This window comes from Stegostoma tigrinum, chromosome 29 (assembly GCF_030684315.1).
Source record: "Stegostoma tigrinum isolate sSteTig4 chromosome 29, sSteTig4.hap1, whole genome shotgun sequence".
Lineage (NCBI taxonomy): Eukaryota > Metazoa > Chordata > Chondrichthyes > Orectolobiformes > Stegostomatidae > Stegostoma > Stegostoma tigrinum.
Window position 1 is genome coordinate 18,530,829 of NC_081382.1, and position 12,420 is coordinate 18,543,248.

Here is a 12,420-nt window from a genome sequence, read left to right on the forward strand (position 1 = left end):
TTCTACTTATTCTAGGCCAAGCTCTGGGCTAGTTGGGTTAGTATCTGGCCTTCGTAGAGTGGCCTCGGAAGTGTATGCTGACGCAGAGGCCCCTGTCCTGCTCCAAAAATGGAGTGGAAAAAAAAACTAAAGTTATCTTCCAGGAAGTAGCATCAGGAGACCTGATTTTAGACACAAGACTTCTCTCACATAAAGGCAGTTTACTTTAGGGGAACCAAATTAAAAATATAGGTATGGCCTTGTGCGGGTAAGAGGCACAGTCTACACTGGGGAGGTCTACATTGGGGAGGTCCCATGACATGCAAAGCTCAGGTAGTAAGAATTCTTGAACAAACACAGGGACACAATAGGAGCTGCAACTTCAAAAACAGAGCAGGAGCAAAACCTATCTAGCCCCTCGCAACATCTGAGGAGGCTGTCAGAACCCTTTTGGGTTCTTTACCCCCTCCATTTGGTATTGAAAAAGCCCAAGAACTAGACGGATGTGGCCAATAGGACAGCCTTACTGCTGTTACTATCAGATGAGTATGGATATTTTTCGACATGCTACAAATGCAAGCAGCAGATTTATAGTCCAGAGGAGGGTGGGGGGAAGAAATGCCCTGGAGAAGGTGCAGGGAAAGAACAGGCCACGTTCCTAGACTTGGTAAGGGAAGGATGCACCGCTAAAAATATGCTCAGCCCCATGAGCCCTGCAGAATGAGTTCCCTAGTTGGACCAAATTAAACAGACCCAGACCCCAGCTATAAACAGGAGTGTCAGGGATTCTACTCACTGTTGGAGCCAACTCTCAGCTAGCTGGGTCAGTGTCATTTAATATTCACATGTAATAAAAGGGTGACTTGATGATGGTACAGGGGCCTTTGGGGAATTATTTCACACACTGACTAGACAGGCAGGTATATCAGAACAAAATAAGTTATTCCACAAACTACAACGTCACTGCCAGTTCATAGGTTCAATACAAGTTAAAACAATATCCCCACCTTAATTCATAGGGAAGCTCCTTGACACTTCAGATTTTGTCCTAATTAAAAGAAAACGTAAGGCCAATTAAGGCATATGCTTCCAGCTCACCAAAATTGTTCCTACGTTGGAATATGCAGGTTTTCAAATTATTTTCATTGAATTTATGAAGAATATTTAACAGGCTATATGTACAGATAAGTACAAATTTTGTTTTGAAACAGTCCCATCACCATTCCAGTGTTAAAAGAAGCATTTCAGATTAGATAAAAATACCATAACTATGGAGATTCTGGTGCTCTTTAGTACCAAGTTTCAATATAGCATTTCAGTTAATTTTCAGTTTCATTTAGGACACAGGTCCTGATCAGGGCTTCAGTGACAGCATAAGGGTCACAGTTTGCAGCTGGTCTTCTGTCCTCAAAATATCCACAATGATCTTGCCCAACTTGGCGAGGAATTCGAATGCTAGCTCCGCGGTTTGCAACTCCAGCAGAGAAGTCATGGATGTTGGAGGTTTCGTGTTGTCCAGTCAACCTTCTGGAGTTATCCAACCCTCCTTTTGGATCATACACACGGATGTGGTATGCATGTCTCTTACTCAGCTTTTCAATGGCTTCTTCAATATACCTACAGCAAATTTGGTGCACAAAATAAAGAGTCTGTTTAGTCATGCTCAGCTTGGACTATTTCAACATAGATTCACTTTAACAAAGAAGTGGGCACATTCCTTAAGTGAGTAGGTGTAGGACATTCAGCCCATTAAGTTATGGCTACAAATTTGTCATCTTCACTCCAGTTCTACTTGTTCCTCCATAACTCTCAACATGCTCAACTACATGACTTGGCCTACGTGGAATTCCTTCAGTGCATTGGACTAATTTACTCTGTGCAATGTATTCCTCCTAATCTCAAAATATGGGACTGCCTAATCAAAGCAAATGTGTCACCTCTCTCTCGAGAGTTCCCTTTGAGGAGGGAACAATCTCAGAATCTAGCAAGCCTCCTCAGAATTTTTGCATGGTTCACTAAGATCATCTCTCATTCTAAGTGAGAATAGATATGGGACCAAGCAACAAAGCCTTCCTTACATGAAAGGCTTGTTAGGAATCAGCCTAGTGACCTGGTCTACACAGGCCTCACTAAAAGAGGAAAATGCAGTATTACAAGTGTGCTCTCACCCACGCCCTACAGTTGTATAAAATAACCAAAAATGGCCAAATTAAATGACATGACGAGAGTAGATGGAGCATGAACCTAAACCTTTCTGACCCAGTGTTAGGGACTTTACGACAATGCCACAAGGGCGCAATGCAACTGTAGCAAGATTTCTAATTTTGTAGCCCAGCATAATAAAAAAGGCTAACAGCCAATCTGCATTTTTAAAAACTTGCATATTAGTATCCAGGTATAACAAGAACGCCCAGATGTCATGTGCATTACAATGTTTTCCAGTTAGACAATACTCTACTTGCAACGCCTCTTGCCAAAAAGAGAAGCGAATATTTTCTCCACATTATACTCTTACCCGAATTTTGTCTACTTGCTTAATCCATCCTTCATTTTCAGAAAGGAAAACTGCTCACAACTTGCTTTCTTACTCATCTTTGCACGACCAACAACTTTGGATACAACACATTCATTACGATCTATATTAATATTTGAATTAAAAGTACAGGCCAGCACTGATCCCCATAAGACTCCACTAGTTTAGTTCACCAAAACAAGAAAATTGCCCAAACTTCCAGATGGTTTCCTGACATTTGTTTAGTTCTCAAAAACCATGATAATTCTCTGCCCACAACTAACCCCCACCCCTACAAAGGGCTTCATCTGCAGTAAAGTACATCAAAGACATTACAGAAATACATTTACTGGTTCTTCTTATCTACCCTGCATGCTATATCCAATAATTTGATTACATTTATTAAGCACTGCTTTCTTTTCATATAAGTATATTGGCCGTCAGATTTACTACAATTTTTAACAAAAGTCTTGGTATTACTTCCTTGGAATTCCTAACATCCCTCATTGAGAGGCCGCTAGATCCCCTGGCCATGCCTCCATTGCCCTTCTTGAAGAGGAGCATTAGACTTGCAGTTTTCCAATCAGCTGGCATCTCTACACGAAAAGCAAGGATTTTGGAAGCTTATAGCTGAGGCACCCATCTCCTTGAAGATCCTTGATGCAAACCTTCAATCCCAAAGAACTGGTCACTCTTTAATGCCAATTTTTAGTACATTTTCTCTGACAATGAAATTCAACTCCTTCACTTTTTTGGTCCTTCCCATTTTTCTACTATTCTGGGGTTGTCTGGGTGGGAATGGTCTTCTACTGGAAAGACAATTTGATCCAAGTCTCTATTACCTTACTTCCCCAATATTTAATTATCCTAATCTCAGCCTCTGGAATGCACACTATCACCATTTTCCTTTTCATATAGACTTCTGAGACATTCTCTCCCCCCACCCAATGTGTATGTTTTTTGCATTTCTCTAGCTTTTTCACAATTACAGTTAGTTTCTCTTTGTTGCTTTATCTTTTACTATTTAATGAAGTTTCCACAATCTCTTGGGCCTACCACTAGCCTATGTGCTAAAGCTAAGGAGAGATGAGCAATCAGATACCATCAGTTGGTGCATTCTTCTCAAAAAAAAGGTGCAACTGGTTGGATGAGTTATTAATTATCACATCTACTGCTGCTTCTCCTACTTTCTTTTAAAGAGAAGACAATTTCCAGACCATTAATCCACGACTGTCTGCATGACTTTGTAATAACCTTTAAAGTTTTATGGTTCAGACTCAAATCTCCCACAGATTAAAATAAAGTGAAATTGAATCACATTGTTAGTAAAAAGATGTCCCCAAGGGTGTGAAGAGTAGATGGAAAAGGGTTAAGCAGATGAGTAGGTACTGGAAATAACATTGAGGTTCATCTGGTTTCCAGGTTGGGTCTGGGGTAGTGATAGTTTCAGTAGATGATAGTGAAGCCCAATACCACCAACTGTGGTCCAGTCAAACCTTTTAAAGACAGTTGAACCAATTACAGTCATGTTTTTAAATGTCACATTTGAGAGGAGAAAAGAAGCTTACCAAGGCAACAACTCCGAGTTGGGAACAAATATTTTGTTCTGTAGTTGGGAATTAAAATTTAGTTATAATATCACTGAAGATCATTTCAAGGGAATGAAGGAGGACATGGAGATGAAAATCGCGTGCTTTTCACAGTACTAAAATCACTTCAACAAAGAAGTGTACCACCTTACATGATCCTGACAGTATATTTTAATGCCATGCATTTTTAATATAATTAAGCCTATGATACTAGTTTCTCAATTTTCAGCTCACAGTCACATAATTTAAGTAGTCTTACTGAAGGCCCCCTTTCTTTCTCATGGCCTCTGTGCTGAAGTTAGCATGGCATCCAGCTCCATTCCAGTTTCCAGTTATTGGCTTTGGGTCAAATGTAGCCACAACTCCAAAGTCTTCACAAATGCGATGAAGGATGTATCTGGCAATCCACAAATGATCTCCCATTTCAATCCCTTCACATGGCCCCACTTGATATTCCCACTGGAAGAGGAGATAGACAAGTTTATGGTTTATTACAATTTCCAGTGAAGACAGAGTTAGGCATGTGTGCAACCTCTCCCAAACTTGATACCTGTGATGGCATGACTTCAGCATTGGTGCCTGATATCTTCACTCCAGCATAGAGGCATGCTTTATAGTGAGCTTCCACGATATCTCTACCATAGACTTTATCTGCTCCAACTCCACAATAGTAGGGTCCTATTATATATAAATTGATTAGCATGTAGCAGCTTAAGTATGCAGAATCTACAACACAATTCTAATAGATTTCATATCTCTTTCAACTTTAATTCTTAGCTTCTCTTTATCAGAAGTAATTTTGCAAGTTAGGAATATTTTCTATTTTGCCTCCAAACCCCTTCTACCCCAAGAAGTAGTCAAGGAAAGTATCAAAAAAGGTCTGGAAATTTAGTAGACAAAGGAGATAAAGATATTACTACTGTTGCATTTGTCAAACTGCTGCGATATAGACGAGACTTTATAAATGAGAACGAGATAAGTGGGTGCAATGTGTCAACCTTGATGGGTGGAGGTAGTGGTGGAGTCATCTGCAAGGGCAGGACATTCAAAAAAGTGGTAACCAGATGTTAGCAGCTATATACAAGCAAAAGGAATGGAAATAGATTCAAGGAATTGTGGTACCACAACCAACTGAAGCCATGAGACCAGAGATCACATTGTTGTTAGAACTTGTATAATGTACATGCATGCTGCCTCGTTTCATAGTTGAGCACACTTAGATCCCTCTTGTACAGAAATATTCTGGACTTTAGGGAATATTTTGCTCATCTGTTCTATAGAGTGGAAATCATTTCCACCCACTAGATTCCACCTGCTAAATCTTAGCGAGAGATGATCTCCCTAAAAATGTCAACTTTAACTTATTATCTTACCTTTCAATTCATTTTACTAGTCCACTTTCGCCAACACTGCCATGGTTATCTTTGCAATTACTTTTATTTAGAAGACTAATTTCAGACCAAAGTTTCTCAACTTGGAATGAAATGTTAAATCCTGCAATGTTATGATCAATCTTTTCTGAATGATCCTTTTCTTGTAAGATTTACTAACCATGTTTCTCACAAAATCTTAAGATAGCTGGGTGCCCCACCTGTTTCCAACTGAATAATTCCAAGAAAATGTCACCAACATGTTCCACAAACCTTGCTCAATACTACTTTTGTATGTATTAGACAAATCAAATTGGCAAAGAGTTAAATGTTTCCAAACATTGTGACAGTACATTTTGTACAATTCAATATTCTTTGAAACTATATTCTGACAGATTACTTACTGTTGGGAGGCATTTAAAACTACTTTGTGACAACTTGCGCTCCTCCCTCTAAACCAGTTCTAAGTTTTTGGATCTCCAAGTCAATTTCTTCCTAACATTGCAGTTACCTTTTAAATTAAGAAAGGAGAGCTAGTCAAACTAATTTTCTTAGTGCCAATTTTTTTTGCTTTTTTTAGAAAAATGTGTTCTATACCCCATTTCAGTTTGGTCACTTTACAATCATGGCTTTATACAATAAGATCAATTGAGTCCCTATTACAATTGCTGCATTCAAACAGCATTCAATTTTTTAAAATGAATTTCCTTTTTGACCAGTTGACTGCATACTAGTGTTTGTGGATTTAGTCCCCTCCTGTCAAATTCTGGTCATTCTTACCTGTACTGGAGAATGGTAATATCAAAATGACCTTTCTTCCCCTTCAGTTAATGTAATCCTAGCTACAACTCTAGTTGTCCTATTCACTAGGATATCAATCCCAACTCACTTTAAGTGAAGCTGGCCTAACAATATCCGCTTCTTATGAACTTTGTACTCAACTGATCATATTTAACAAATGCAGAAAACAGGTACTACCTCAAAACTTAAGATATCAGCCAGAAAATCAACAATCCATAAATACAAAGAACAGTAGCACAGAACGGCCGCAGAAAGATAAGGGTTCTGATCAGTGATGCCCATAACCACCTCCACACATGAGCATGAAATTGCACACCAAAAAATCTTCATACTCCAATGCAACCAGCCAAGAATGGACAACCACACTAGAACAAGCCATCACCATACAACAAGGGTCCAAAACAAAAAAAGCATAGCCCTACAAGAAAAGCTACCCAAAACCACCCACAACATGGATCAGGAACATCTCACACCAACCACTTCGAGAAGACTGTCTTAGTATATGGGCAGAACAATAACTACAGAGATGCCCAAAGGAGAAAAGAAAATAACTTCCTGGGTGCAATGGAATCAACACTAAAGAAAAGAAATGGACTCAGGAGACAAACAGACCAATCAGATGACAGTCCCAATACTGAGCAGATAAGGGAAGCAGAACATGTTTACAAGAGAAAAAAGCCCTGGAAAGACTCAAGACAGAAACATCGTAATCTTACCAGTGGACAAAGGAAACATATTAGTAACCCTTAATACAGCCAATACGTAGAAGAAAAGTAATGCACTAATCGCAGATACCAACAGGTGGTGACAGACTCAACAGTTAGGAAACCAGATCAAAACAACCCTGAAGAAACCACTAAAAAAAACTTAAACATCAGCTGGACAGACTACAAAAGAAAAACGAAGCCAAAGAGATCCAACACATCCCACTTCTATAGACTCCAAGGTACACAAATCAGGGATCCCCCTCGGACCCATTGTCTCACTACCGCACACCATCATATAGACTAGCCAAAAGATCTACAAGCAGAAACTGAAATATTTAGTTGACAACACTACCCACTCCATGCACTCCTAAGAATTCCTCATCAATCAAGGACTCCATAATAGAAGAGGATGAGATAATAATATCCTTTGATGCAACAGCACTACTTACATCCACAGACAGTGACCGGGGCAAAGAGACAATTGCCACACTGCTGGACAAAAATCAGGAAGGCAGGCATCCTGAAGAGTGCTGCATCTATGCCTCAACCTACTTCACTTTCAACGACTATATATTCAAAATGAAATCAGTGGAGCACCAACTGGATCCCCAAATTTAGGAGTGATTTGAGAAGCTGTAATGCAAAGGTTAGAACAAATAGTGCTCCCCACTATAAAACACAAACTCTCGGTCTGCTATGCAGATGACACCTTCACGATTATCAAACCCAGAAGACTAGCAGAAACCCACTGACATACAACATTCTCACCAGAATACCTTCCCAGACAATATGTTAGAACACAAGAACAATGGGGAACTCCACACTAGTGTATACAGAAAGACCACACATACGGACCAGATACTTAATTATCCAGCAACCACCCAAACATCTGTAAAGTGGAGTTGCATCAGGACATTATTCAAACAAGCCACAAAACACTGCCGCAACCCAGAATTGCAAAAGCAGAATAGGAGCATGTGGAGTTTTTAAAAGAAAGGAACAGATACCCCCAAAAAATCACACGATCTGCTGTTAGCTCCACAACAGACTACATGGCTAGACACTAGTCAACTTACTGTGCATCATGGACATACAGATAACAAAGCTACTAAAGATCTCTAGGTATCAGGGTAGTACACAAACCAACAACCACCCTGTGATAGCTACTGACAGACTTAAGGGATTCATACCCCCCATCAATAAAACTAATGTAATATACAAAATACCATGCAAAGGATCATGTTTCTCATAGGCCAAAACTGGAAGAAAGCTGAATTATAAAAAAATACATGAATACCAACTAGCCACATCCAATTCTCACTGGTCTCAATACACACAGACAAAGAAGGGCACTAATTCAACTGGGACAACACATCCATAATAGCACAAGCCAGAGACATGCCAGGGCATTCCTGGAGGTCTGGTATTCCAACCAGAAATCAGCAAACACATTGTATATCTGGTCCAATTCAAACCACTGAAAAACAGAAAAAAAAAGTGATGCCAACCACCCCAAACTCAGGCATACAAACAACAAGCAGGACAGAACACTAGAGGGGGTTGCTGGACTTAAAACCTTAACTGATTTCTCTGCACAGCAGCTTGCAGACCTGCAAAGCTTTTCCAACAATTCCTGTTTTTTATTAGTCCAATCCTATATTGACAGTGCACATTTTTTGCAATAGTATCTGTAACAAATTTCATCTCATCTGTTGTGAGCACTTTTGGAGGCAGTCAACGACAGAGAAAGCACTTTGGAAATGGTCTTTTAATACAAGCTCTCTTTACCTTGTGGTCCTGGAAATCCATTTTGAGGCCAGCCATAAGGATGCCTGTCAATTCCCAACAGAGTGTACTCTTGCTCCAAACCAAACCAGGGATGAGCGTCCTTCGCTTTATCCATTGCTTCATTACATGTGTGCCTCAAGTTACTCTCTGCAACATATACATTGGACAATCAGCTTCCCAAACCAAAAGACAAACCAGAGCCTGAACTTCAGAGAGCACTGCGTATGCATTCATCTGGAGAAACTATCAGCAATCAATCATTAAAAAAGACACACCTTCAAAAGTAACCCCGATTTGTTTGCAGGATATTAAAAAAAAGGGAAAATTTCAAACAGGATTTAATCAACCTTCATAGGAACCTGTACACTCACAACGAAAATAGTGTTTCATAAAGAACCTGAGCAGGTCTGGCAACATCTGTGAATAGGTGAATAGTATGTGTCTTTGTAAATTTCCAGATTTCCGGCATCCGCAGTAGTTTGCTTTTTAATCCGAACACAGTTTCACAACACACCTGCTGGTTTCCGATTGTATTTCAGAACCTCACAAAGGATCAGTTTGTTCGGATCCAGAAGGAAGGGATCCCGGAACATGCGGACCGGAATCAGAAACATGTCGCTATTGGAACCTTCCGCCTGGAAGGTACTGGACCCATCAAAATTCCACTCGGGAATATCTGCAATGTTTGGGTGGGGGGGGGGAGAACGGGAGAAAAGTCAGCCGATCTGAACAGTTATTTAAAAATACAGAGTTTGTATGCGCGGTAATTTAAGTAAACTGAAACTAAACCTTTAATGGTCCGTGGTTCTGAATCCAGGGTTTTGGTTTTACAGCGAAGTCCCTCTCCAGTGCCATCGATCCACACGTAGGTCACCTGTACCTTTCCATCCTGAGGCAGCTTCAGGTATTGCTCCCTCACGGTTTTGTTCAACTTGGAACTTACAGCCACAGACATCTCTACTTCTGAGGAACATAAACAACAGAGTTATGTTCATTAACAGCCACACGCGCTCTCTCAAAAGTCAAAAGTACTCATCACTTTCCGACCTCGTCTCGGAAAGCAAAGACGATACTTGTCATTCGAGAACAGCCTCTCCAACTAACTCACCCGGGCAGGGCGGAACCTATTTTTAGGTTTAATTTTCGTCCCGCCCACTTCTCGACTGAGAATCATTCGGTGCTGCGTGGCGGAGGTGGGATTTTATTCGAATTAGATCGACAAATAATTGATGATCATTTGCTGGGAATGAGCACACGGTGTACAAGGTGTAGCTGTAGCTCTCTTTTAAAACAATGCGGGCAAACGTAGTCGAGACATAGGTTAAAGTTTTAGATTTTCATTTTTTAAAAAAGGACCTGTTCAGTGAAGTCATTGCACACCTCTGGAGCAGGTGGGACTCAAACCTAGCTTCCTGGCTCTGTGCTGGCGACACTACCTCTGTACCACAAAAGGCACTTCTAGGGCTCTGAGTCTTGTATCAGAGATAATGGGAACTGCAGAAGCTGGAGAATCCGAGATAACAAAGCGTGGAGCTGGATGAACACAGCAGGCCAAGCAGCATCTCAGGAGCACAAAAGCTGACGTTTCGGGCCTGGACCCTTCATCAGAAAAGGTCCAGGCCCGAAACGTCAGCTTTTGCGCTCCCAAGATGCTGCTTGGCCTGCTGTGTTCATCCAGCTTCACACTTTGTTATCTAGGGCTCTTAGTCTTGTGTGTTAACCTATTATCCTGTGGCAAAGTGAATAAAGTTTGATGAGTAAGTATAATGTTCAGTTTGACTAGGATGTGGGCACAGGTGAGGCTGTGTATTACTGCAGGGAACACGAGGCTATTGTCATGGCAGGTGGCAAGTACAGTGGGATTTACAGAGGAGAAAGGGGAGGGAAAGAAGATTCACGGAGTTGTGGGTAACAACACATTCCACATTAACTACCTAAAAGCAACATATGTAATGAGTTGAAAGGGGTCTAGTAAAACAAAACAGATGATGAGAAAAGGCATGTCCTGCCATTCATTCTCTTCCTTTCACTCAACAACTTTTGGTACAGAGATGTGGGGATGGGCATTTTGCCTGCACTGCCAATTTCAAGGATTTTGTTTGTAGGTCTGACTCTAGTGAAAAACATAGCTCATTCATGGGTCCATGATCAATACGAAACTTCCCAACAGGAAGATCCTCATATCAGCAAATCCTGCTGAGTGAATGCTGATGGGATGGTTTGTCCTTCCACTGATACTGAAAAACAGCAGGAAGCATAAGGTCCCTCGAACCTACTACGTCATTCACTGAATTCATGTTAATTCCAGAACTGTAATTCCACCTTCATTCAAAACCCTTTAATAACTTTGGCTAACAAAGCAAACTTTCATTCTCAGATTTAAAATTAGTAATTGAACCATAATCAATTGCCATTTATGAAAGTAGTAGGTTCTAAATTTTTACTCTTTATGAGTAGCAATTTATTTAACTCTTGAAAGCGTTGTATCTAATTCTTTTTGGAACTAATTTAACTTCACCTACACTATCACATCTCCATAGCACCTAGTGATCTTCAATCAAGTCACTTCTTATCCTTCTTAATTCCGACGAGTAAAATATTAGTTTGTGTAATCTCCCTCAGTAACTTAAACGTTGTCTTCATCTGTCATGTTGGTACATTTACATGATACTCTCTCCAAGGTCAGTATATACTTGCTAAGGTGTGGCATCTTGAGTTATTCTTCGTATTTCATCTGTAACTTAATGAGGGCTTTGTTATTGTCACATAATTGATATTCTTCACATTGTAATCTCCTAGATTATGGTGGAAACTCATACTTGGACCCTATAGGTCTCCCATGCTTCTCGGTAAATCTGAAAGGTGCAAAGATTGAACATTTTCCTGTGTAGTGAACAGGTCCTTGTATATGAATGTTATGTCATGCTAGCAAGTGTACAATATCTATGTTACTAGCTCAACAGGTTATTTTAAATTAGCTGTTAGTTTAGTTATCAGCTCATTCATGATTGTTCAGCAACAGCTATCCAATTACATCTGACAATAGAGATTCCCTCTTTCCTATTTCTTTCACTAGGACAATATCTTAGCCAATCAGAGACAAATTGCTGACCAACCAGCATCTGTTTTCTCCTGTAGTGTATATTGTTGTCGTCATTTGAAATTTGACATTCTAACATTTATACTGAAAGTCCGAAGACAAGAAGATTCATCACTTTGTCCTTGTTTTCAATAACATTCAAGGTCTGTATAACTAAGCCACCCTGTTAAGTGTCACTGTGATTTTATGTCTTTCTCAAATCCTTCACTGGATTATCAGTCTGCTTATCCAATAATATTGGAATAGCAGAAGTTTCCAACAATGAAGTATTGGGAAGACAGAAGCTCTTGTTTTTCACTGCCACAACATGAGCCTGTGAAGATGTATCTGCACCATTACCGAGCTTCCACCTCCATAATATTGCTTGATTTCACTCTTGCTGAACCCTCATTCATACCTTTGGTACCTCCATGCTTGACTATTCCAACATGCTCCTGGCTGATCCCCCACATGCTACCTCACAAAAACTTTGGACCATCCAAAATTATGTTTTGCTCACATTAAGGTGCTATACAAGTATATTTTTTTGTTGTGTGCTTTATTAAGATTGCTTACAAGTATACCTGTCTTTGTA

General features: G+C 40.1%; 1 protein-coding gene across 3 annotated transcripts; it reads right to left on the reverse strand.

Moving 5' to 3' along the window:
• Positions 1-900: 900 nt before the first annotated feature.
• LOC125465561 (glutamine synthetase-like) lies at positions 901-9,872 on the reverse strand. Of its 3 annotated transcripts, none has more exons than XM_048559227.2 (7): positions 9,855-9,872; positions 9,536-9,709; positions 9,261-9,422; positions 8,747-8,893; positions 4,631-4,758; positions 4,340-4,539; positions 901-1,596 (listed from the first exon to the last, which is right to left on the reverse strand). In XM_048559227.2, the coding sequence occupies exons 2-7, from the start codon at positions 9,699-9,701 to the stop codon at positions 1,299-1,301; spliced, it is 1,101 nt and encodes a 366-aa protein (XP_048415184.2). In that variant the 5' UTR covers positions 9,702-9,709; positions 9,855-9,872; the 3' UTR covers positions 901-1,298. The 3 variants fall into 3 exon arrangements, with proteins under 3 accessions (XP_048415184.2, XP_048415183.2, XP_048415182.2); XM_048559226.2 differs by having other exon boundaries at positions 9,794-9,863; XM_048559225.2 differs by lacking the exon at positions 9,855-9,872 and having other exon boundaries at positions 9,536-9,847.
• Positions 9,873-12,420: the final 2,548 nt, after the last annotated feature.

Excerpts from the sequence above, each read along its gene's own strand:
- LOC125465561 (XM_048559227.2), bottom strand. The coding sequence starts at position 9,701 with ATGTCTGTGGCTGTAAGTTCCAAGTTGAACAAAACCGTGAGGGAGCAA. Across the intron at positions 9,423-9,535 it reads AGAACCACGGACCATTAAAG|ATATTCCCGAGTGGAATTTT; the intron begins GTTTAGTTTCAG and ends CAAACATTGCAG. Across the intron at positions 4,759-8,746 it reads TGGATTTCCAGGACCACAAG|GACCCTACTATTGTGGAGTT; the intron begins GTAAAGAGAGCT and ends TATATATAATAG.